The sequence below is a fragment of the Alnus glutinosa genome, chromosome 1, assembly GCF_958979055.1.
Source record: "Alnus glutinosa chromosome 1, dhAlnGlut1.1, whole genome shotgun sequence".
NCBI lineage: Eukaryota > Viridiplantae > Streptophyta > Magnoliopsida > Fagales > Betulaceae > Alnus > Alnus glutinosa.
In genome coordinates, this window is record NC_084886.1 from 17,577,592 (window position 1) to 17,604,617 (window position 27,026).

Below are 27,026 nucleotides of genomic sequence, written 5' to 3' on the forward strand. Positions count from 1 at the left end.
TTGTTATACTTCATTAAAATGATTGTCAGTTTAGAGGCTAAATAATATTTAACCTTTAAAAAAAATGGTACTCAATCATGTTTATTTTTTTTAAAAAATGATCCTTACACTCATTTCTCACAACAGCCCCACAACAAGCTGACGTGGCTGGTAATATTTTATTATTTTTTTACAAAAAACAAAAAAACAAAAAAAATAATAAAATATTACCAGTCACGTCAGCTTGTTGTGAGACTGTTGTGAGAAATGAGTGTAGGGATCATTTCTCATTTTTTTTTTTGAGAAATGATCCTTACACTCATTTCTCACAACAGCCCCACAACAAGCTAATGTGGCTGGTAATATTTTATTATTTTTTTACAAAAAGAAAATAAAAGAAAACAACAAAATAATAAAATATTACCAGCCACGTCAGCTTGTTGTGAGGCTGTTATAAGAAATGAGTGTAGGGATCATTTCTTTTTTTTTTTTTTTTTTAGGGCTTCTCACTTGACGTGAATAGCTAAAAAATGTTGAATCTGTATGACGGACACTTTGTCCCTAACAAAATCTTGCCCTTTAAATTATATAATTGAAATCTATGATCAATTAGCAATAAAGAATCATGTCACTTTTAGTGGACATGAATTATGAATACGTCCAAGAATAGAATAATAATTTGGTCAAAATATGTTTGATGTTTCCATCCTAGTGAAAAAAAATTGAGTCATTCTGTGTTGTCATTAGAATAGAAAGTTGAAGAATATAAATGACCATTCCAATTCATAATTAGGGAATCATCATTCGTAGCATCAATTATCAATTACAACCAAACTAGATTAACCTACTTTATTAACCATATGATAATGATTCACTAAAAAACAAAAAAAAAAAAAAAAAAAAAAAAAAACCCCACTTTACTAACAATTGAATTGAGACGAACAAGTGTCAATTACTAATTGAAGCTCTAACTGTGGCAGGTAGCTGCCATAACTAATACTATATCTTACCAACCTAACACTGCAATACATTTGTTTAAGTGTGTCACTTTATCTTGGATAATATAACAAATTACCGCCTATCACATGGGCCCAAGAGCTAGAATCTCGCTTGTAATGTAATAATTAAAGCTGTAATCGAGTCGAGCAGAGTTTTAAAATTTTAAGATCGGCTCATTTATGAGGATTTTATTCTGGTCGAGCTATGAAATGTGTGTCCAAGCTCGACTCGTTAAAAGCTTGGCCAAGTTCAAGTTCGAACTCGTTGAGAATGTCATTCCAATCGAGTCGGATACTCGACAAGCTCAGCTCAAGTTAAATTTAAGCTAGGCTACTAAATTTTTTAATGTGTGATTAAGTGGAGTTCAAGCCCAAATTTATGGAACATTACTTTTACTAAATTCTCATCGATCAGCTTCAGCCGACAAGAGCAGCATGTCAAATTCATAATAATAATTTTACCCAAATATCACTTGCCCTTTTTTTTTCTTTTGTCTTTTTTCTTATTTTAGGGGCAGATCTCATTTGTTACATATATGTATATAATGTTTATATAGTACCTATAGTATATAACTATAATTCTATAGGTGACCATAATTATTATTATTATAATATAAAAGTTATAAGTATAAACTATAATATACATGACTGTGTGAGTAACTTCTACTAGTAATACTATTATCAAAGTATTATACTTAATATGTTTACTTAGTATAGTTGGTTACTAACCAACTATACTATACTTATTTAGTATACACTTTCTTTCTTTTTTTTATTCAAAAAAACATATAGACTAATAGTTAACTACTTAATTATGCTTACATATATGGTTGGTTAGTTATTTAGTAACATTGAGTTAGTATATATAAACCAATTAATTAATATCTTAATATGTTAGTTAATACCAAGTTAGTATATGTTTATAAACACACATATAAACATATATGTGTATACGAGACTTAATCGAGTCGGGCGAGTGAGCCAAATCAAACTTTATACGAGCTAGGCTCGTAAGCTTTAATCAAGTATTGTCGAGCGAGTCAAGTATATATCACTTAATAATTGAACAGGTTTCTACAATCACGAGCGGGTTTCTATAGTTACGAATTGAGTTTAAATGAACTAATAGATATTGAGTAGGTTGTCAAACAGACTGGCTCTTTCATCTAAACCCTGTTTATCCAAGTTTTTCTAATTCCTACCGCAAGGCCAATTCTTATTTGCTTTGATTAAACAAATAATTACAATCAGTAGATACAGTACTAGTTGCAAGAAAAATACTCCTCTTATTACAATTTTTAGTATAGTTTTATTATAAATTCACGGGACAATCTATATTTTAAAAATTGTCGTGACAAGTGTCACATAAACTGTCACATTAATTTGTAAACGTGTAAATAATGTATGAACTACCCCGTGACAAATTATCTATCAAAGTAGGAAAAAAAAAAAAATCTTAAAATCTATCAAAAGTATTTTGTAGACCTTCGTGTGGCATAAATCTGTCAAAGCTATATATGTTTGAATATTTTCCTTGACATTTTTCAATTTTCAAGCCACAGTTTTTCTTGGCAACTGCTGGTTGTATTAGCACAACCAAAATTGATTACCACCGTCCATCCAACTTTTTGACAAAATGGACTCCTCACTCCTGTGAATATGTGACTTTGAAAGGACCATTCTATAAAAATTTCTTCCAATTATGTTAACATTTCAAACCAAAAGATTCTCAACCGAGTGTCGGTTTAATGGATCTGAATTCTTTTAAATGATGTGTTTAAATTCGCTTAAATTCAAGCAAGTAATTATGAGAAATCACTTATAAGATCCATCTGACCGGATAAAACACAATCACTTATTGAGTCAGGTAGGTCTCATAAGTGGTCTCTCACAATCACTTGCTTTTATTTTTTTAAATTCAAACAAATAATTTAAAAAAAAAAAAAAAATCTTAAACTCAATTTAACAGCCAATAAGGTTAATTTCTCGATCGCTCGAATTTTTAATTACGCAATGAAAATTACCAAATAACTCGTGGGCAACATGGATCTGGTAAATTGGTAAATATTATATTGGGACTAGCTTCCAAAGGTTTCTTTTTTTTCTTTTTTCTTTTTTCTTTCTCTTTTTTTTTTTTTTTTTTTTTTAATGTAGCTTCCAAAGGTTTCTTCATTCAAAGGAAAAGTTTTGCACAATCGTCTGGCTTTATTTCAGGGGCGCCATACCCACGAGGAGGCTCATCCTCGTCAACCACTCCTCCTTTTGGCAGAGAATTTAGGTCTTATATTTTAAAAAAATTTATACTTTTTTTTTTTTTTGTTATGAAAAAATCTAGACATTTTCAGATACAAATTTATCGTGGCACTTTATTAATTGATCACTCTCTAAATAAGAGACTACATGATTACACGAATCAAACTGAATCAAAGTTAAAAGACATGACGATAAACTTCTTTCTAACTTGGAGATCGATAAACTCCTACAAGAAACAATAGAAACTTAATAATAAATGACTTTTGTACTATAATGCTACATATAATTAAAAAATTATAACTTACAATGCTTGTGAGTCATGCCGACGTCTTCTGTTTGCTGTAGAATTCTACTTTCATAACAATGCTTCTCAAACTTCAACTCTCGCTTCGTTCCATGCAATAAGGTAATTTCATACATATATGATCTTTTGCCACCACAAGACACAACTCTTGACCACCTTGCACATGTGGCAAGGTGGTCCCCTAACTAGCTTTAGGGTTTTTTTTTTCTTAAAAAAAAAAAAAAAAAAAAAAAAAGTAAAAGTTAACACGTGAGTAAAGGCGGCCAAGAGTTATGTTTTGAAGTGACAATATTATATCTCAATTTTATATGAAAGTTTTTTCGGATCCTTTCATGTAAAGAGTCTATTCGAACCCATTCATTCAAACACGCTCTCGCTCTCGCTCTCACATGAGCTACCTTATTGTAGTGCACAAGATCTAATTAAATCTTGTAACACCCACATTAGGCATTCTCTCTTTTTCAATATGGGTCAGAAAACCAAAACTAGACATGTCCTAAAGTTGAAAAAATGTACACAATTGTCTGCAACGACAACTCTGCTTTTGTAGTTGCCTAAAACCGAAGATTCGTGACTGTTTGATTATGGGAATGGACAACTTTGATAAGGATCAGGGTTGAAAAATAACAACATGTCAATTATTTACCTACCAAGTTTAGATGTGAAAGTACTTTTGTTGAGTAATTATAGTTGTGGTTAAATTGCCAACCACCAGTCGGAAAATAACTTTTCGGTAGCCGCTGAAATTTATTTCCTCGTGGGAGTTGAGAAGTAGCTTTTGCTTGCAAGCTTAATTTGTTCTTCATTTTTGTTTTTTTTACATGAGTTAATCTCCATGCCTCACTTCTAATTACACCTCTCTAAAACTTTCCTTGTTCATCACTCCTCTAGATCTCAGCCATCTTCAATTCCCTCTTGAGCACTTTTCTCAACTGAATAATCTTTTTCAAAACTCCTTTTGTATTTCTTGTTGAGAGTTTGAAAGTTAGATCTACTGCATTTTCTCCACCCACCCAAGCCACGCATCCCTTCGATCGCTACCATTTTCGGCCATTCCTTTTTCTCCCGGCGATCGTTGCGGTCTGTCAACACCCTTTTTGAGAGCCTTTTTTATGCAAAGGAAATTTCAAATTGAGATCTTCTAGACCTTAAAATAATTTTGTCTCACAATTTGTGGTAGTGACTCTTTTACTGTCGGTATAAATGTCTTTTAATTTTTCCGACTCTTTCTACAACGGGCCTAAAATTAAGAATCCTTTAGTACCTTCTTGCACCTATAACTTCTACCATAAATTGCTACAACCATCATCACATGCATCATTCCGTTTGCTTCTTCCATCTTGGAGATCCTTTTCAAGGGCTACTAAATGGATTGATACAATGGATTGTGACATGGTGTACTTTTTTTTCCTTTTTTTCTTTTTGGGTTATCTTTAATTTTCTTGTTTTCTTTCAAATTGTTGTCGTAATGTCTTGATTCGATTATCTAAATATATAAAAAAACATTGAAGGCCAGTAGCTTAAAACTTTTTATTTTTAACGAAAGATCTTATTATTTTATTAATCAAAATTCACAAGCATAAAATTTTTATATCACAAAGTATAAAGTTCTACAAAATCATAATTACATGCTATAAGGTAGTTATATAGGCATAGATACAAACAAAATTTTTACAATAAAATGATATCTATGACTTTCATTTTTTGCTAATCCATGTACAAAAATAGTTAAAGAGCAGATCTGTTCCAAGCAGACTAGATCTAAGATAAGGATAACTAAGTATTCTAAAAATTTATTTAAACCGGTCGTGAGAGATAATCTCTCACACTGAACTATCCAAGCCGTGAAAGATAAGCCTCACATCTAACTAATTTTCATCTCATAGATCGCTCATGAGGACAGATCTAAAAAGAAGAAAACTCTTATTTAAAGCAAAAACACAACCAGCAAATAGCAGTAGCAGTGGCTAGGAAGGAGATGAATTGCACAACACGGAGGTAGATGGACAAATGCATAGCAGAGATGCCAAAATTACTTATCTGGTCGAAGAACACCGACAAACAAAAGAAAAAATCATAATGGGAAGAGAATTATAGGAGCGAGGAGTAGAAAGGAAAATAGAGAGGACGAGCTCCCTCCTCCTCTCAGATCTGTTTTTTGGAGGATGAAGTCTAGGGCCAGCTTCTCCAAAACGAGAGCTTTATATATGCCTTACTGAGCTTAAAACTTCTTGATCATTAATGATTAAAAAAATTATCATTGACATGATGGAAGAGGATCATTGTCCCTCGATTTCCTAGTTTTTTTGTTAACATTAATAGCATTAAAATATAAAAAAAGCCTTGGGAAGTAACAATCGATTTTAGAATGCCTTTTTAAATTTTTAAGTGCACTAATGTGACCTATCAAATTACTAAAGTGTGCCAAAAATGTCATTTTTGTTGAAATATTTATATAATACACTTATTCTCTTAAAAGTATATATATGTATATTAACAAAATTCTTACAATAAAATAATATCTATGACTTTCATTTTCTGCTAACCCATGTACAAAAATAGTTAAAGAGCATAATCTTCATCTCATAGATCGCTCATGATGACAGATCTAAAAATAAGAAAACTCTTATTTAAAGCAAAAACACAACCAGCAAACAACAGTAGCAGTAGCTAGGAAGGAGATGAATTGCACAACACGGAGGTAGATGGACGGATGCAAAAAAAATAAGTTTTTAATTTATTTAAAATTTTAGTTTTATATATATTTTATTAACATGCATTGACACGTGTCGTCATTTTATTGATGCTAACGTGGCACATTAACGAAATCCATCAAGTGTTTGACGGAATTTGACTACAATAACTAAATTATTATTTTTTGCCTACCTTGAAGACCTCTTAATTAATTTTTATTCAGCAGTGAGCAATTTGTAATTTAAGCAAACCATATAGATTGATTTTGCATTTATCTTCTTTTTATTATTATTATTAGTTTTTAAGAGAAAAATGTATTATAAGAATATTTCGATAAAAGTAGCTTTTTTGGCTAAGGGTGGGCGTCGATTCAGTAGGCGGTTAGGTCAACTTTGTCAGTAGAGTTGATAGGCGATCGATATCAGTTCGGTTGTGGTTCGGTAAGCGGTCGGTAAACGATAGTTTGATAATTTGCCCACAAAATGTTCGGTATGCGGTTAAGTCGATTAAGTCGGTTTGGTTAAGTCGGTTAAGTCAACTTTGTCGGTAGAGTCGGCAAGCGGTCAATGTCGGTTCAGTTACGGTTCAGTAAGTGGTCGGTAGGCGGTAGTCGGATAATTTGCCCACGTGGCCCACCTCTTTTTTTTATTATTCTTTTCTTTTAATATATATAATTTTAACTTTTACTTTTTTTTTTTATTAAAATACACACGTGCCATTTTTGATATGACGTGAGAACACTATTAAAAATTTTGACAGAATGATCTATTAAATAAAACTTTAAAAATTAAATAAATAAAATTTTAATCTAAGAGAATGATTCGACAAAAAAATCATACTTCATGTACCTCTAGGCATTTTTCCCAAAACAAAAAGTAAGAACTTAATCAATTACCCTAGAGATGGTATCTTTAATCAACTCAGCATTCACCGATCACCGACCATCCACTATCCGTTTGTTTTTTTCTGGTTATATATATATATATACATATATATAAAGTTAGCACTTAGCAGTTAGAAAGTACAATTCGGAATTATTAAAAATAATTTTGTATCTTGTAAAGATCAAAAGATATGATTATCAATATATATTTTAGAAAGATAATCCAAAAATTTCTCACAGAAAAAAAAAAAAAAAAACACAAAAAAACTCTCTCCTTTACCATGAAAGGACATAGAGGTCTCCCCGTGATCATGGAGACCTCTGTAGTAAAGTGATAAGTTGAGAAATGTTTGTGAAAAGCTGTAGAGGATCAATCGGTCCTCTGTTCTATATATATTGAAGTATGTACTTGTTACAAAAGATAAAATAAAAAAGACTAAAGACTAGTTACTGAGAAAGTAATACAGTAAAAGGCAAGAAATCAGATGGAAAGTACAAGGTACAGAGTATGATGAAAGACTTGGCATTTCGTGTGGTTTAACTACGCATGGTCTGTAGCTGCAGCAGCATGCCTTGAGTCCAAAGTGGTCTTCAATTTAATACTCCCCCTCAATCCTAACGGTTTAGGACAAACGTTAAGATTGGCGCAAAGATGAGCAAAGCGAGCAGAAACTAGGGGCTTAGTGAGAACGTCAGCTAGCTGATCTTTGCTAGGAAGAAATTTGACAGTGAGGGATTTTTGAGCAACCCGATCTCGCACAAAATGATAATCAATTTCAATATGTTTTGTGCGAGCATGAAACACAGGATTGGAAGTTAAGTAAGTGGCACCAATGTTATCACAATAAAGAATAGGGGCAGTCGGGAGAAAGACGCCAAGTTCTTTGAGTAAGGATTGTATCCAAATCAATTCTGCAGCGGCATTGGCGAGCGCCTTATATTCAGACTCCGTACTAGAGCGAGACACCGTAGGTTGTTTTTTGACTGTCCAAGAGAGAAGATTACACCCAAGAAAGGTGCAGTATCCGGAAGTGGATTTTCTGTCATCAGGACAACTTGCCCAATCAGCATCAGAAAATGCAACAAGTTGAGAGGAGGGGCTGGGTTGGATGAGAAGACCATAGGAGATAGTGTGTTTGAGATAGCGAAGAATTCTTTTGACAGCAGCCCAGTGAGTTTCACGAGGAGCATGAGAGAATTGGGACACTTTGTTCACAGCAAATGCTATATCGGGGCGAGTAATAGAGAGATAATGCAAGGCACCAACCGTACTTCTGTAAAGAGTGGGATCAGACAAGGAAATACCATCAAATTGACTGAGAGTAGAAGCAGCCGACATGGGGGACGAAACAGGTTTGGCTAGCTGCATATTGGTGCGGGTGAGAAGATCAGTGATGTAGCGCTGCTGGCAGAGATGAAGGCCAGAGGAAGAGCGCTGCACTTCAATGCCCAGAAAAAAATTTAAGGAGCCAAGATCCTTGATTGGAAAATCAAGAGATAGGGAGCAGATGAGATCATCAATAGCTGCAGCAGAAGACCCAGTGAAAATTATGTCATCTACGTAGACCAAGGCAAAGAGGCGAATACCTGTAGAAATATAAACAAACAAGGAGGTGTCGGCTTTGGAAGCAATAAAGCCCAGCTCAAGAAGTCGAGTGCTGAGGCGAGAGAACCAAGCACGAGGAGCTTGTTTAAGTCCATATAGAGCTTTCTTCAAGAGACACACAGAATTAGGGAATTGTGGATGCACAAAACCTGGCGGTTGGGCCATGTAGACAATTTCACTGAGAAGACCATGCAAGAAGGCATTGCTGACATCAATCTGTTTGATAACCCAGCCAGAGGATACTGCAAGAGAGAGCACAGTACGAATGGTGATGGGTTTGATGACCGGACTATAAGTTTCCCAAAAATCAATGCCTTCTTGTTGATGAAAACCCTTAGCAACTAAGCGAGCTTTGTAGCGATCAACACTGCCATCGGCCTTTCTTTTGATGCGATAGACCCACTTGGAGCCTACAATGTTCATAGAAGGTGTACAAGGGACGAGAATCCAGGTTCCATTTTTTAGCAAGGCATTGAACTCTTCTGCCATAGCATCACGCCAAACAGCATGTTTAGAGGCAGAGGAGTAGCAAGTAGGCTCAATATCAGGAGAAGAAGTGGACACAGTGAAGGCCTGAGGTAAGGGATATTTAGGAGTCCCATTTGGTAGAAGGGTGGGTTTACGGATGTTATGTTGAGAGCGTGTGATCATGGGATGAAGTCGAGTAGGAGAGGGTAGATCAGTGGGGTCATGGCCCTCGTGGGCAGTAAGTGAAGAAGGGATGGATGAATGATTAGGTAGCAGGGAAGAGTGAACAAGGGGTAAAGGTTGGAGGGACACTTGAGACGTGGGAAGTGGAGTGTGGGATTGAGAGCTAGTAGGAGGTGGACGTGTGTGAGGACGAGTGGGTGACGTGTTGCATGGAGAGGTATGGGAGAGGATGGGAGGGTGACGTATTTGAGTGTGGTCTTGAGATATGGATGCAGGAGGTAAATCTGAAGGAAATATGGGTGCAGAATTTGAAGAAGGTTGGCTGTCGTGTGGGACATGTCCGACAGTAGGGTGAGGTGAAGAGAGTGGGTGAGATGTGGAAAGTGTTTGGGGAAATACTGTGGGTGACGTGAGAGGGAGTGGTTTGGATGAGGAAGGGATGGTGCTGCCAGGTTGACTTGTGTGGGGAATTGTGGGTGACGTGTTGCAAGGAGAGGTATGGGAGAGGATTGGAGTGTGACGTGTTGGAGTGTTGCATTGAGATATGGGTGCAGGATTTGAAGCTGAAGGAGATATGGGTGCAGGATTTGAAGAGAGGGGGCGAGATGTGATAGGTGGTGGGGTAGGAAAATTAGGAGACGTGGAGGTGTTAGGGAGCGGGTCAGTGAAGCTCATGCGGGAGTCAGGAAAGGGTAAGAAACCCGGTAGATTAGGAGGAGATGTGGTTGAGTGAGGAGTTTGAAAAGGAAAGACATGTTCGTTGAAGACCACATGACGAGCAAGATAAAGTCTGCCGGTAAGAGGGTCTAGACATTTGTAACCATGATGAGATGTGCTATATCCAATGAAAACACAACGTTTTGAGCGAAAGGAAAATTTGTGGGAGTTGTAAGGACGAAGATAAGGCCAGCATTCACATCCAAAAACTTTAAGGAAGTTGTAATCAGGAGTTTTGTGAAAGAGGATCTCATATGGGGAGGAATTGCGGTTGACACTGGAGGGAAGGCGATTAATAAGAAAACATGCCGTTTCAAAAGCAGAATCCCAGTAAGTAAAGGGGACATGAGAGTGAGCAAGGAGAGCAAGGCCAGTGTCAACAATTTGTCGGTGTTTACGTTCGACACTACCATTTTGATGATGTGTATGGGGACATGTTTTGCGATGAGAGATGCCATGAGTGGACAGAAATTTTTGTAAGGCAATGAATTCTCCCCCGCCATCGGTTTGAATTGACTTAATAGACTGATTAAAAAAATTTTCAACCATGACTTTGAATTGAGTGAAGACATTGAGTACATCAGATTTAAGAGATAATGGAATGAGCCAAAAATATTTACTAAAATCATCCACAATGCACAAGAAGTAGCGTTTATTATTAGAAGATAAAAGAGGAGCAGGGCCCCATACATCAAGATAAAGAAGATCCAGAGGATCTTTTGAGACAGATAGAGAGACACCAAAATGAAGTTTGTGCATTTTTCCTAGCTGACAGGCAGAACAAAGTGGAGCAGATTTGTGAGACAGCACAGGGAGACGATGCTTGGACAGAAGACGACGCACCAGTGGAGTAGCAGGATGACCAAGACGATTGTGCCATTGATCAATGGAGACTCGTTCACCAATGAGGGCTGTACGAACAGATTGGGGAGGAGAGGTAGATGGCCAAGGGTACAGTCCACCGCTACTGGGAGCGTGAAGAAGTAGGCGCCCCGAGTATAGATCCTTAACACGAAAAAAGGAAGGGTGAAATTCAATGAAAACTTTATTATCATGAGTAAATTGATACACAGAAATGAGATTTTTTTCAATTTGAGGTACATGCAAGAGATTAGGCAAAGAAAAAATTTTATGAGGAGTGGAAAGTTGAGCGAGGCCAGTGTGTAAAATATCCAAACCTTGACCATTTCCGACTTTGATTTGATCTGTGCCATGATATTCGTCAGTCCGGAGGTTGAGATTGGAGAGATCATTTGTGAGGTGGTTGGTGGATCCAGTGTCAGGATACCAATTGAGGTCAGGCTGAGAGTGCTGTGTGGTGAGGAAAGAGGAGGGGTTTGGAGCTTCATACTGATATGAGTGGTCAAAACGATTGTAACATTTGGAAGCAACATGACCAACTCGATTGCAGATTTGACACACAGGACGGTTGGAAGTGGGTGAGAAGGATAAGCGTCCCCGTCCCCTGCCACGACCACGGCCAAAGGAAGAGCTGGAATGGGGAGAGAAATGTCGAGGAGGCTTTTTGATAGGCAAGTGGTTGCGTTGAGCAACATTAGCCGTTGAGATAGAGAAATCACCAATTGGATGGAGGTGCTCAAGACGTTGTTCATGAGTGAGCAAATAGCCATATAGAACATCAAGGGAAATGGGTTCGATGCGAGTAGTGACAGTAGTGACAAGAGAGTCATATTCAGGACCCAAACCAGCAAGGATGTAGGATGTAAGTTCGGAGTCCTTGAGAGGTTCATTGACAGCAGCTAAGGAGTGGGAGAGGGACTGAGCCTTTTGAAAATAATCGGAGATTGACATGGACCCCTTTTTTAATGTTGCAAGTTGGAGACGAAATTGCATAACACGTGCCTTTGACTGGGAGGCAAACATTTTTTCTAGAGCTAGCCATACTTCACGTGAAGTTTGAAGACCAAAGATATGGACAAGAAGATTTTCGGACAGAGTGGAAATTAAAGCAGTGAGTACAATCTTGTCTTGCTGGTACCAAAGAGAATATGCAGTATTTGCAACCATGGCAGCAGATGTGGAGGTACTGTCAGGGGAAGGGACAAATTGAGGAGGAGCTGAGATATCTCCGTTAACATATCCAAAGAGATTTTGTCCTTCTAAGAAGGGAATAATGATGGTGCACCATGTGGGATAATTATCACGTGTAAGTTTGAAGAGAGAAAGTTGGGTAAGATTCTGTAGAGGTTGAGGAACAGAGGAGCCAGATGGAGTTTGAGTATTGGATGTGGTGGAGGGAGGGGTAACAGTTGACATAGTTGAAAGAAAAGGAAAAGGGATGTAAAAAGGAAGGGGCAAAGAGGACGCTGAGATGAGAAAAGAGAAGGAAGAAGACAACAAAAAAAAAAAAAAAAAAAAGTAGACGTTTGTCTTTTGGTGCTCTGATACCATAAAGTGATAAGTTGAGAAATGTTTGTGAAAAGCTGTAGAGGATCAATCGGTCCTCTGTTCTATATATATTGAAGTATGTACTTGTTACAAAAGATAAAATAAAAAAGACTAAAGACTAGTTACTGAGAAAGTAATACAGTAAAAGGCAAGAAATCAGATGGAAAGTACAAGGTACAGAGTATGATGAAAGACTTGGCATTTCGTGTGGTTTAACTACGCATGGTCTGTAGCTGCAGCAGCATGCCTTGAGTCCAAAGTGGTCTTCAATTTAATATGTAGCCCTTTACAACTATAAACATCAAATAATATTTAGAAAAATTTCACTTATACTATGTTTAATTCGGCATAAAATGGTTTCCGTCGTAAAATATTTTCGACGAAAATTATTTCAAAAAAAAAAATTGATTTTCTCGAAAATATTTTTCGATGTTTAGCTCGCACAAAAATAATTACATGAAGCGAAAATACAATTGTAGCCGTAATCCAGCGACATCCAATCGCCGTTGCAGGATTTCGGCCATTTTAGCTAGATTCGACTGGATCAATGGTCGGATCCGGTCAGTTCCGACAGGATCCCGGCCATTTTGGCTAGATCCGGTCGGCTTCTGACCATGGCCAGATTCCGACCAGCTATATAAAAGAGACCAAACGGTCTAATGTTCACGGTTACAAAGATTCCCTAATAAACTAAGTCAAGCACAAGGAGTAGAGTTTTCTCCACCCCAGCAAAATTAGACTCAAACCATTACAAACCACAACTGCAACAAGATTACCTAGACAATAGAAGATGTCTCTACATTACATGAATATCTACTTGATCTAAGAGATAACACACATTCTGAGCTATAAAATAGTTTTTACAAACTAAGTTTAATCTAAAAAAGCTGACCAGGCTGCAGTAGAAGACTACTACAATACACAAACAAAGAAATAGTAAATAGTTCAAACTTGACTAGCCGGCATAACACATGGAAGGGGCCAAAACCATTTCCCCCACATCTCCTCTTATCTATTTGGTTTGGGTGCACATTCAACTGCAGCATCGGTGTCATGGTGCAACTAAACCATCATGGACACGTTACCATATTTAGTGTCCCTTTTGCAAGAGAGCGGTTACCAGAGAAAGTAACCGCTCTTCACCAGAACCTCCGTCCCATCAGAGATTCGTTTGCCGTATTCACTCCAAGCCTCCATGGGGAAGACCTGTGCAACTATTGGCTCCGGCATTTCCATCAAAACCAGCAACTACATCATGTAAGATCCAAAAAAGAAAGTATAGCCACCAAACAGGGGAAACCATCATCTTGATTTGTTCTTCCTCTTCAGACAGTCCTTTCTCAGAAGAAGCAAGAAACGTTGGATCAAACAGGGGACTTCTAGACCCTTTCACCAAAAAAACAAATCTTGACTTTCTAGGGAGACCCACTCTGATTCAAAATCTGCACTGAACTCCACGCATCAAACCGGTATACCCACGAAGCAAAGCACAAGCGTGGGAATGGGAGAGATCCTTCGCCATTAGACCCCAACTAACCGATACAAAAACCACACCAAAGACATAAAATCTACATCTCCATCCCAGAACAGGACAAGATAAAAATCACATTCTCCTCTAAGGTGCTAACTACAACCGAAGAGGAAAGAACACTTACCGTTGAGAGCCCCTTCTATACGGTAGTGGCAGAAAACAAGGGCTTTATGCCCACCAATAATCACTTGACACATTAGCTAAAAGCAAAAAAATTGAAATTTTGGTGAAGTAGGCAATCCCTCTCACAACTTCAGAGTACCACCATTCCAAAACAAAAGAAAAACCCCACTGCACGTCCGCCCAGCAACCGTTCGCCGTCCGCCAGTCCGCCCCTAATCCGCCCCAAATCACCACATATTTGCCTGGACTGAAAAAAATATGGAAAAAAAAAAAAAAAAAAAAAAAACTGAAGCTCCTCAACCCAACCCGTTAGCCGACTACCTCTTCCCCGTCGCCGAACGGCCGGTCCTCCAGCCACAGAGATCCGGCGACCACTGGCGAGCCTCCAAATCCTCTTCCCCACGACCTCCCAACACCGTCGACAGAGATCCAAACTGAGCCTCGTCCTTTCCCAGGATCTCTCCCTTTCGCCGACCATTCTCCCCTCTCGCCCCTCTAGTGGTTTTCGGTGATCACATCCGGTCCGGTGATTTGGTGCTCTCGGCATTCTGGTTCAACCGGAGATGGTGAACGGCAATGTGGTCCAGGTCGAACTCGGGTCAGCCACGTGGTGGCGCGGCTTCCATGGGCTACGCCGATTTGGTTGTCTCGGTCAAGGGTTGGTGATCAGGGCTGGGTTTCCAGCGTGACACGCCCATCTCTCTCCCTCGATCCCTTCATTTCACTGCAAAGAGAGAAACAAAATCGGGTGTTTTGCTTGTATGTGATTTTTTTGCTCCAGGCTCACGTGTCAATTTCTCATTGGTGGGCAAACAAAGCCTACTTTCTGCCACAACCGGATTGAAGTTATTCCCCTTACCGTTATCTAAAAAACAAAACCTAAAACACTTTGAGAGGAGGGAAGCCTTAACACAAAACGCTTTTCCCTTGCTCTCTGCTCTCAAGTGCAAATTTGCTTAAGAGAATGTAAAGGAAAATGCTAAAATTACAACAAGTGATATGTGAGTCTCACTCCAGTATGCCTTGGAGTTATGCATTTGTAGTGCATGAGTCACTACCCGAATGTGAATTCTTTAATCTCTTGCTTTTTTGTAAGTAGTCTATTAAAAACATAAGGAATATCAACAAAAGAATTTGTTTAAAAAATGTTTTTCAACCATATGAATCTATCTGATTTTTTTTTTTTTTTAAAAAAAAAAAAAAAAAAAAAAAAAAAAAAAAAAAAAAAAAAAAACTGAGAAAGTGCGAAAGCACAATAAATAAATTTGATACTTTTGCTTAGATCAGACTAGAACCGTTAATTTTTATATCTGTATTCATATCAGACTAATAACCCATATCTCGTGAGATGATGACAAGAAACAACGTAACAAAGGTTTGCTCTTTCCCTCCCCAATAAATAACAGACAAAGTACGCTAGTTTTGCCCCCTGTTTACACGTCCCTCTCTCTCTCTCTCTCTCTCTCTCTATCCCTCTCTAGAAACTGTCTATAGTCTGCTCTGAACTTCACAAACTCACAACCCAAAGCTTTTTCATACGTTTCCCACAACAATTCGGACCCAAAAGCTCCATAATCACTTGCTGTTTCAATGTTTCTTCAATACATTAAGGTAAGGTACCCCCCCTCCTAGTGTCCGATTAGCTTCTTCTTCTTCTTTTTTTCTTGTTTCCTTTTTGATGTTTTATGAATTCTTGAATTATTTTTGTGATGGGTGTATTAGACTAAAGAAGAAAAAAGGTCATTTTGGTTTGCCTTTTCTTCTCTGTTTTATTTTGTGATTTTTATTATTTTTTTTTAAAAAAAAAATGACACCCATCGAATTTGTTTTCCTAGAATTTAAATTAAGTTACAATTTTTACCTAAAATGTGATTTTTTTTCCCCCTTTGGAAAAAAAAAAAAAAAAAAAAATCAACGAAGTTTGGAATTTTTCTCGGGCAAACGCAATTTAGGAATTTTACATGAGGACGGTTTGGCTATTAAATATCTTGAATATCATTGATTGGGGTTTTAATTATTGTGAAGAATTCCGAAGCTTCTTTGTTCGGATTTATGTTAATTATTTCTTCTTCTTTTTTCCTTTTGTTTTTTAGTTAAATTTTCAGGTTCTTTAGCTCTATACAATAAAATCACGCGTAAAAATCGTGCGTGAAGATTTGCTGCCTTTTCTGAAGGTTACTCTCTCTCTCTCTCTCTCTCTCTCTCTCTCTCTCTCTCTCTCTATATATATATATATATATATATATATATGGATGGGTGGGTGTGTTTGACTGCCGAGAAACCGTAAGAAAGGAAAAGAAAATAACTTGTGTAAGTCGGCGATTATATATCTCTATTGTTTATTTATTTATGTTGATGTGATCTATTAATATCCATTAAATAACATTTGCGAGTTCATTTAAAAAAACAAAAAGTAACATTTGCGAGTTTAATCATTAATGTGTATATGTGAGTGCTGACCATCTTTTTATCCTCCTAAAGATTTTGGATGAATAACCATTAGTTTTTTATCGCAACAATTTTGAAAAGATAAAAGGAAGATAAAAAGATTGTTCCTAGTAGTTGAATGCAGACTTTTGTCTTTAACACTTGTTTCTTTTAATTTTTAATTTTTTTTTTTTTTTAAAAAAAAAAAAAAAAAAAAAACTTTTTTCTTTAACCAATCGTATTCTCCAAGACTCCAACTACTACTTTTCTTTTGCCATAGTTACTTTAATCCACGTACGTATTTTTTTTTTTTTTTTTTTGGGGGGGGGTACACGTTCAGTGCAGTTACAGTAATGGATATGGGTTGTTGTAAGTGATGCCCATTTCAATCTCAAGAGTTCCGTGAATGACATGTAAGATTTTTAATAGATTCATACAATTCATGTGTTATAATTTTCAGTAATATATCTGGGTTTCAGGGTTTGGTATTGCTAGCTTATGAAGTTTCCTGGCTGATGGGTTTAAGATTTACCGGTATTGGTGTTTGTGGGCATGGAAAGAAACCTGTAACCTCAAAGCAAAGCAACTTTGTTAATGTTCTGCAAGTCATACAGGATGACCTATGTAGTTGATTCTTTCCCTGTTTGATACAATAGGGGTTCCTGTTTTGTTTATTTACCTCCTTTTGGCATTTCTTCTCTGAAGAAGTTTGACATTATGATGCAACCCTGAGATACCATTTAGGCAACTATATATCTAGATTAGTTTCAGACATGTTCATTGTTACATTATTATGTTTTCTTTATTTGGTTGACACTATTCAATCTCATTTTGGACGATAGCCCATTTACAATTAATTACTGCTTCTTTAATCTCTTTCTATCTTTTTTGCAGATCTTTGATTGAAATTTGATAATTATACTACACAAACCCTAGTAGTCGATGGCTGCACCGGATCTTGACTCGTCCTGGCCGTCCTCGACTGGTGAATCCTTCTGCGGATATTTAAATATACACCTAGAGGAAGATAATCCAGCCGATATTTTACCTGTGCTGGAAGTTTCCACATCTTCCGTAGCCTCTAAATGTATTATTCCCAAACCACCTTCTCTCCCTGGTAAATCATGTAGTAGAATAAAAAATGCCAATAGGCTTTCAGAGTGTACCTCTGTCCCAAAGGAAACAAAGGATACATGGGACAGGCTTTTCAAGGAAGGATTTGGTTCAGATGTCTATATTATTACAGAGGACAAATCATATATTCAGGCTCATTCCAGTGTTCTGGTGAGTTACTGAACTTTGCTTTTCCTTCTTTTTAAATTTGAACAGCCCTATTTCTATTGTAAGCCATGCCTTAATAGTTTGAATTTTTTGACTTGAAAAGATTACATTGAAGAAATTGCTGAAAAAAGAGAGGCATGGGACTTTTGAAATTATAATTCATCGCTTGCAAATTCCCATGTAATTATTTATTTTGGTTGCTGAGGAATTTTTAGCAGGGTTGCGGCTGAAGGCTTATCAGCTGTATTTTTCTTTGTGTAGAGTGTTGCATCACCAGTGCTGCGGAATATTCTGCAGCAAGCAAAAGTTAAGGATGGTATGAGATACATCAAGATTCCTGGGGTGCCTTATCAAGCGGTCTATGTTTTCACTCGTTTTCTCTACTCATCCTGGTAGGTTGGAGGTGTCCTTTTGCATCCCCATTGCACTCGCAGCTAGCTATTCTGGCTAAAGTTCTCAAAGTTATTTCTTTTTAAATATCCTAATGCAGCTATGAAGAGGAAGCAATGAAGCAGTTTGTTCTCCATTTGTTGGTTATGTCACACTCCTACTCAGTTCCATCGCTGAAAAGAGTTTGTATTTACATTCTGGAGCAAGGCTGGCTGACTAAAGAAAATGTGATAGACGTGCTCCAATTGGCAAGGAAATGTGATGCACCACGGCTCTCCCTCATTTGCATTCGTATTATTGTCAGGGACTTCAAAACTATACCTTCAACTGAAGCTTGGAAAGTAATGAAGCTTTCTAGTCCTGAACTTGAACAAGATCTTCTAGAGTGCGTTGTTGAGGCAGATTCCGTAAGTCAGTTCCTGTTCTTTGTTCAAACCAGTTTATTTTATTTCTGTCTTATGGAAAGAAAACATGCCAAGGTTGCGTCAAATCTACATCCGGCAGAAACATTAATGGAATCTATGAACTTATTTTGTACTATAGTCTTATATGGAATTAATTATCCATTGAATTTCAAAACTATCAAGGCAACAAGGAAAGTATGTCATTGCCTCTCTTATCCTTAAATACTTATAAAAAAAAAACGAGTTTCCAGTTGTTGGGATCTATTAAACTTGTCCCACAGTGGAATTATCTATTTGGTCGGAGTGAGAAAATATTCATTCTATTTTAGTCCTAAAATAAATCTACCTCATAATTATGCTTTAAATCTACTTTTTACTGATGCAATTTTAGTATGTTTTCCTCTTTAATTAAGGGTTTGTGTTAGATAAGTACTAATTAAGATATCTCTTTGTTTTTTGTTTTTTTTTTGGTAAATGCACTACTTATCTAAATACAATCTGGAGACTCTTTTATTTTAATTAATATGTTTTTAATTGGATTTTATATGTATGTTGTCGTGACTTTCCTTTCTTCTGCTTTTTATATTTAATAAATCTTATTTCTGAGCTGGTTATGTACTCTTTTCTTCCCATGAGGACCTTTTATCTTTCCATTTGTTGGACATAAAGTGTTGTGTTCTTGACAATTATCAGCTGGACTTTGTCTCATATAAATCATCTTTGGCTTACCAGTCCAAGAACTGCTATAATTCCTTACTCATTTAAGGTTTTCTTATTATCTGGACTCACATTAGTATGAGTGCACAAGCACACATATATGGCATTAATCAACAAGCGTTTAATTCACCAACTTCATAGAGTTAATGATAAAGTCAATCAGGTCATATTGTTATCCATTTATTCTATAGTTACTCCTTCAGATCAATCTTAAGTTTAGGATCTTTGTTTTGATTTGTTTGTTTCAGGGAAAACAAGAGCGGTTGAAGAAAATGGAAGAGAAAAAGGTGTACTTGCAACTGCATGAGGCGATGGAAGCCCTCCTTCACATATGCAGGGATGGGTGTAGAACAATAGGGCCTCGTGACAAGGTTCTGAAAGGAAGTCAGGTTGCTTGTGGTTTTCCAGCTTGCAAAGGGCTTGAGACTTTAGTCCGTCATTTCTCTATTTGTAAGACTCGGGTTCCTGGTGGATGTGTTCACTGCAAGCGCATGTGGCAGCTGCTTGAATTGCATTCTCGCATGTGCAATGATCCTGATTCTTGCAAGGTCCCTCTTTGTAGGTAAGCATGAAACTTCCATCTTTACCTCAATGCCCTTCATTCTCAGGGGAGAGTAAATTACTATACATTCTGGATAGTCCAATTTACTTGCTTACGAACATAATTTAGACTCACTCCGGGAGTTGAACAAATCTCATGAGGGACTCAGTTTGTATTCCTACTGATCTCCTTTGAATTTTGAACAGAGTATAGTACTAACAATGGCAGAACTCTTTTTTTTTTGACAAGTAACAATGGCAGAACTCTAATCTCAGTTATATTTATCTTGAGTAGCAAGTTTCACCTATTATAAATTCTGATGATTATGGTAATAACATTTTCTTTTTTTCTCTCATGTTCTAGGCATTTCAAGGAAAAAATGCAGCAGCAGATGAAGAGAGATGAGGCTAAGTGGAAATTGTTGGTCAGCAAAGTGATAGCTGCAAAGAATTTACTGGGGGCATTCTCAGGTGGACGTTCAGGTTTATTATGACCCCCCATTACTGAATACACTTCGTATATTCATAGGAATATGAGGGTATCAATAAAGTACCTCAATTTTATTAGAGGGGAAAAAAAAAAATCAATGTGAGCTCATGCTCCCTGCCTTTGTAAGAAATCGTGGGAATTGTTTAAAAAAAAAAGAGGATTATGGTTCCTTCCTTAAGGACAAAGAGAGTAGTCTGCATGCAATTCGTTCTGACTTACTAGTTATAAACCAAGATACCATGTTGAATTCAGTTCTAGGATCTGATCCATTGATGATCATACTTATGAAATGCTTGTGATGGCAGCACAAGGTTCTGATTTGGTTATATACCCGATTGATGATGTTAAACTATATGGAATTTTTTTTATATATATATACCTAACAGCAGTTTCTCTAAGGCCATGTTTGGCACGATGTATATAGAAGCTGGCTAATTAATAGGTTGCAGAGGCATCTTTATGAAATTTCAATACTTTCTTTTCATAAGGAGCATAAGGAGGGAGGGAAAAACTTGATGTATTTTACACAAATGAAGCTTCCACCTCTCTTTTTAGAAAAACCTATTGAAGCATGTGCTTATTCGAAAGCAGGCAGGCATGGAGGTTGAGTATTTGTTACATTTGACTGTTAACACCTAATGACATTAGCCTTCTTATGACATGTTTACAAGACCCTTTATAAGGGGATTCTAGTGTCCACGTTTACTGCTTTTTGATTTATTTAAACAATCAATATATATTTGAAAATGATTTCCATTCCTCTTGTATAGATTTACATTCATGGCAATACGACAGTGTATTGAGCAATTTACCATTGATTGATACACTCTAGGAAAAGTGGATGGTTAGCAACTTTCTTTGGCATAATTTTGCTATTCAAGTAATTCCTATTGGTTGGAAACTGTTGTTTTAAGATGAAAAGAGGTTAACTATTGATTTTGGTTTTCTATAATTAACTCTTAGTTTGGAATCATGCAAAGAATATACAAAATTCACACGTCTACTCCACATGTACGACTATTACTTGTAGACTTGCTAATTACCACTTGCTGATTACGAGAGGCAAGTCCATGTGGAAATACAAATTAGCTTTATGCAATTGTGGAGGGGCCACTTTATAGTTTACACGGGTCCGAGGTTTACCTGACAAGTGGGTACAAGAAGTGGCTTTCATGTACCCTGCCTTGGAGAGGTTCCTCGTTATTAAAAAATAATAATAATAATAGTTGTTTTATGTAATCTTCCAGAGAAACAACCTTTGGGGATAGATTTCCCCCAGGCTTCATGCATAGGTGCTAAAACCCATGTTTCAATATACAACATTTCATATCTGCCTCCGACTATTTGATAAAAAAAACCCAAGCTGTACTTCATGCGTTATCTGACTGAATTGGAAAGCTGCCACAACTGCAAGGTTTTATTTCCATTTACAGAGAAACGTTATCTGACTGACTTCTTCCAAGCATTGATAATTTTCCAGTTTAAAGATGAATGTGATTTTAGAAACGTTTACTCGTCAACCGACGTTGGATTAGCGTGAAGAGTATCATTACTCTTACCCTAAACCAAATAGAGAAACAATAAGTGAAAAAACAAAAAACAGGTCCTCCATCATCTCCTAAGACGTTCCCAAGTGAAAGGTCTATCAGTACTTCTCTTGATTCCGAGTAAAGGTTTTGAGCTAAACTAGAAGTACTGTAGATTGCGAAGTAGTTTCCTTGCAAATTAAAGCCGTCTCAGCCAATTCGGTACATGACCACAGCAAACAAAAGGATGCCTAAAAAGAAACACAAAGCTTCAATATGTAAATTCATCTGTTAAGCAAGGTAGAGGCATCGTCGTCATCATCTATATGGGAGGAATTGTGAAGGCGATGATCAACATTCATCACCGTAACAATACCGCATCACTCTTCAAATCAAACATTCAATAGCCCAGTGCATTACACATAATAGATAACAAAAGTTTCATTTGTCCAAGTTAGAGTAGCTCTATCTAATTCTCATGTCCAAAATCCATATCATCTTACATATTACAATACAAACATAAAAAGCATGACTGCAGATGATCCACATCGCTTGATAAAAAAATTCAAATACTTAAGCCCCATCTGCTAGTGTCCTCTTTGATGTACTAATGTAGAGAACTGCATCAACAAAGAGAAAAACCAGTCAAATAACAATGATACGGGCCGACAAGAAGGTTGAATAACAGCAGTGAAATAAAGAGTCAAATCCATTAAAGTACCATTGTTTCCACGAATGAAAGCGTCGCCGTACTTATTTTTCAACTGCCCATTGACATATTCTTCAGTTTGCTCCATTGCTATATTCATGTACCCATCCAGACATGCAAGAATACCTGCACATGAAGATCAAAGATATCAAAACAACCAATGAATGTATGGTTCCATAGTCCATGCTATACTAAACCAATTGGAGCACACCAACCATCAGTCAGATGTTTATCTACACCAAAATTTGCCACTGGCCTTTGTAGCCAAGTGGTGTTTCTCTGCCTTTCAAAGGTGGAAGTCTGATTCTACCGATTACTGGTATCAAGTTTGTAGATTCTTCTACCATACTAAACCAGCATATGGACCTTACTTCCACTCTCCCCCTTGAGAACCCAATTTCATTATATCACAAAAGACTGGTAAAAAAAATCTGTTTCACCCCTTCCCCAAAAGCTATAAGTTAGAAAAAGGGAGAAGTTTATGGAAAGTGAATATCCCTCAGCAGTGCTCGTGGTGTTGAAGGAAAATTTTGAAATTGAGAGAATTGACTCTGCAGTTTATTAAGTTCGAGGTTGGGTCTGGCTGTAATATCTATCTTTGGCTTGATAATTGGCATCCGGATGGAATCTTGTATGAGAAGTATGGCTTTCTTGCTGTATATGATGCAGGTAGTAATATAGAATTATAGATGCAAAACTGTTGGTTGTGCTTGTTAATCGAACCTGGAGATGGCTCCCAGATAGATCTGACTATATTGTGGCCATTCAGAGCAAATTGCATCTGATTCAGCTTGGAGAAGTTGATGAACCAGTCTGGAGTATCTCGAAGAGGGGGTTTACAATTGTGCAGAGACTTCGGATGCAATTAGAGTTATGTTTGCTGAGGTTCCATGGTGGCAACTTCTCTGGTTCTCTATGGCAATCCCAAAGCAAAGTTTTATTGCTTGGTTAGCCATTCGAGACTGTTTGTCCACTGGGGAGAGAATGCAAAAATTGGGGTATCAAGGTGAAGTGTTACGTGTCTTTTGTAGAAAATGTATTGAAGGGAAAGCTCACTTGTTTTTCTTCAGTAAGCGGATTTGGCAGGAGGTGTTGAGGAGTTGCTTGTTGGAAGAGGATTGTGCAGATTGGGATGATGTTCTCTTGATGGGTTTACGAGTGGGGTGATGGGAACCCACGTTACTTGGTTGTGAAAGTTGAGGGCACAAGTGAAGAGCATGGGAACGTGGAGGACTTAGAGGTGCTAAACGTGGGTACTTGGACACATGAAGATCATGGCCTCGTGAAGGACTCTAGATGTGGGTAGCGGGGCTGTAGTTATGGCATGGGTAGTGGGAGTAGAATGCTGCAGTAATTATTTTATTAAGAGTCTTATGTTGTTGTGTTATTATTTGGTGTCATTGTTATCCACGCCTAGAGTTAGTGACTTAGTGTAGTGGTAGTTTCCTTATTTGAAAGTAGTATAAGACTTAAGCTTGGGAGCACGGTTCAAGCATTGAATATTGTATCAACATTTGTCATTGTGTATCCAGCCCTAATTTGATTTATTATCTATCATTGTGGTCTCTCCTACCTGAAAGGAGTTTATTATCTATCTATTTTTGTTCAATTAGCCGTGAGTTCTTATCATGGGGGTTAGTAAAACTAAAGTCCACTTTGTTTAGAATGGGTTGGAGTGCTGCAATCTACAACCTATGGAAGCAGGGAAATAATATTCATCCTGGAAATCATGTTTGTACCAAAAAAAAAAAAAGGTTTGCAGATTAAATGGGAAGTACGAACTCATATAATGGCTGTTGGGAGGTTTCCAATAACTCGGGAGAACGAAATTTTGTGTCCAACTTGGAGTATTTTAGATAAGGATTTGTCTCCTTGATTCTTTGATTTTGTGTATAATTGTCTGTACAGAGATATAGATGATTGAGTGTACATGTGATTTGTAAAATGGTGTTCTGCAGAAGAGATTGCAGTTTGTTCCAGTTGGTTTTAGCTGTTGCGCTTGTATTGTTTGTTTGTTAGTAATACAAAAAATTCATTCATCGGAAAAAGAAAAGGAAAAAAAAAAAAAAAAAAAGTTCCATACAGAGGAGGGGACGTCACCCATTTTCACTAGATGTCATGATGGTAGCTAATATTTTTTTCCCCTAAAAACTCAGGCAAAGAGAGAGAGAGAGAGAGAGAGAAATAGTGTCTGAAATGCTTTAACCCAATCCAGAAATTGGTAATAATATATCCTACATTGAGTGATCAATGTACTTCAGACATTTGACAAACAAAAAGCCGCGCGCAAGTTTAATTTATGCAATATATATACATATATAAAGGGAGGATTAGATAATAATTGTGTCATCAAGAGAGTTAGTATGAAAATTGGGGAAACTTCACTTAATCCCCCTAAACTTCCATCGCATTTGCAATTAACCACCCTAAACTTTAAAAACTCTCAATTTATTGTATCCATATTTTGATTTTCTTAAGATTTTCCGTTAAATCCTAACGAGGGGTGTCAAAATTTCCAAAATACCCATTTTTTTAGGGAAAAAAAAATACGTGGATTTAGGAATTGGTAATGATTTAATGGAATTTGCAAAAATACTTATGCCTAAATCTTTGATAAAAAATTTCATGATGTCTTGGAAATTTTTGACAGGATTTAATGAAAAATCCTGACGGATAGGTGAAATTGAAAAAAATTGAAAGATTGATACACTAAATTAAGAGTTTTTAAAGTTTAGGGAGATAATTGCAAAAGCGAGGACAATTCAGGGAGGTTAAGTGATGTTTCCCCATGGAAATTTTATATATTTAAAACAAATCATGCTTTGAGAATATTTTGCTGTTAAAATTCGGCACAATTGAGGCTTGTAAAATGAATGAGATACAAGCAAATACCAAAGGAAAAGGAATTCAATCCCTTTCTAGATTGAGAGGATGCGAACTAAGAGAGAACATTTAAAAGATTTTCCGACGCATCCACGATTACACCTATATGGTTGCACTGTATCCACAACAAGCCTTTTCAGAAAAATAAATAATAATAATAATAATAAAAAGAAACATAAAAATGTTTTCTTGAATGAGAAAATAGTTAAGTGGCCAGTAGAATTGGAATTATCTGAAATCCCTCAAAAGGAAAAATCTTTGCTATGGGGCAGTTAAACTTCCATCAAAGACTAGCCACAATAGCAAGCAGAGCTGGTCTTCATGAACCCATTCACCATGCTCCAAAAATAAATAATAATAATTGGAAAAAAAAAAAAAAAAAAAAAAAAAAAAAGAAGCAGAAAGGTGGCTCAAATGTTTGTCCTCTATCTCCCCCCATCACAGCACAGACCACAGACACAGCACATAGAGACAAGAGAAGATAATACATCAAATTTCAGGAGGGAAATGGGAAATAGAGAAACTAACCTCGATAATCAACCCCAGAATTCAGTTTAACAACAACAGGTCGCCCACGAATTGATTTGAGGAAATCTCCTGGGGTCTTTGTAGTTGCTGACCCTTTCTCTCCACCTCCGCTCATTTTGCTTATCTAAAATCTAAATTTCTGTACCTGACGATAGAATACCAATAGTAAACAATACATTATTTTATGGAATTAACCAATATGGCAAAACTAAAATTTGTAGTCAAATTTACTTTAAATTTGAAACCAGCACTATCTTATCTTAACTTAACAAAACAATATAACAAGAAAATGATAGAAACACCCATCTCACACACCGAACAAACAAAAAAAAAGTACTTTTATTTAACAATTATGCTTGATGGGTTTAAGCTAATTCAAATGCCCATAAAGAAATAGCTCACTGAAATCTAAATCCCTAACAAACAGTCCTGAAAAATCCCAACGCCCCATGCCTCATTTGCCCACACTACTCCCGATTCAGTAGCTATGGTTGAAAAGATAAACCCTAGAATAGTACACGATAATAATTCCAAAGAAGTGTTCATAAAACATTGTTTCTTTGGTTCATCTACTCCAATTCATATTTAACCATTGGAAAGAATAAAGAGTTCGAATTGGAACCCCAATTACTGAAATGTAAGAGATAAAAGATGAAGAAAAAATACCGTTTGATTTGCTTTGCTTGATCTTTGAGAAAGAACGAGAGGGAGTTTTTTGGTGTGCGGGAACCCTTGCTTATACGGTTGGGTCCTTATATATTGGTTTCTTGTAGGGGACGACGTCGTTTACCAATTTTTATTTTTATTTTTCGCTTGCGTGTTTTATTTTCTTTTTATTTTTTTGGCCAATCCGGTCCAACAAAGTTTTTTTTTTTTTTTTTTTTTTCCAAACTTGATAATAATTTTAAAAATATATATATATATTTATTCAGTTTATTAAATTAATATACGTTGAAAGGTATGTGATTTTTACATGTATTTAA

General features: G+C 36.7%; 2 protein-coding genes and 1 non-coding gene across 5 annotated transcripts; 1 reads left to right on the top strand and 2 right to left on the bottom strand.

The window, feature by feature from the left end:
• Positions 1-11,692: 11,692 nt before the first annotated feature.
• LOC133859002 (small nucleolar RNA Z247) lies at positions 11,693-11,831 on the bottom strand. Its single transcript, XR_009898670.1, has one exon. It is a non-coding gene; the product is annotated as a small nucleolar RNA Z247 (small nucleolar RNA).
• A 3,745-nt stretch (positions 11,832-15,576) lies between these two features.
• On the top strand, positions 15,577-21,058 carry LOC133875593 (BTB/POZ and TAZ domain-containing protein 3). 2 transcript variants are annotated; one of them, XM_062313772.1, is made up of 7 exons: positions 15,577-15,759; positions 16,242-16,322; positions 17,470-17,859; positions 18,118-18,248; positions 18,347-18,653; positions 19,616-19,929; positions 20,272-21,058. In XM_062313772.1, exons 3-7 carry the CDS (start codon positions 17,518-17,520, stop codon positions 20,399-20,401), a joined length of 1,224 nt encoding a protein of 407 aa, XP_062169756.1. In that variant the 5' UTR covers positions 15,577-15,759; positions 16,242-16,322; positions 17,470-17,517; the 3' UTR covers positions 20,402-21,058. The 2 variants fall into 2 exon arrangements, with proteins under 2 accessions (XP_062169756.1, XP_062169764.1); XM_062313780.1 differs by lacking the exon at positions 16,242-16,322.
• A 1,232-nt stretch (positions 21,059-22,290) lies between these two features.
• On the bottom strand, positions 22,291-26,798 carry LOC133875608 (sm-like protein LSM36B). 2 transcript variants are annotated; one of them, XM_062313792.1, is made up of 4 exons: positions 26,710-26,798; positions 26,044-26,188; positions 22,645-22,758; positions 22,291-22,543 (listed from the first exon to the last, which is right to left on the bottom strand). In XM_062313792.1, exons 2-4 carry the CDS (start codon positions 26,156-26,158, stop codon positions 22,497-22,499), a joined length of 276 nt encoding a protein of 91 aa, XP_062169776.1. In that variant the 5' UTR covers positions 26,159-26,188; positions 26,710-26,798; the 3' UTR covers positions 22,291-22,496. The 2 variants fall into 2 exon arrangements, with proteins under 2 accessions (XP_062169776.1, XP_062169784.1); XM_062313800.1 differs by having other exon boundaries at positions 26,044-26,182; positions 26,710-26,790.
• Positions 26,799-27,026: the final 228 nt, after the last annotated feature.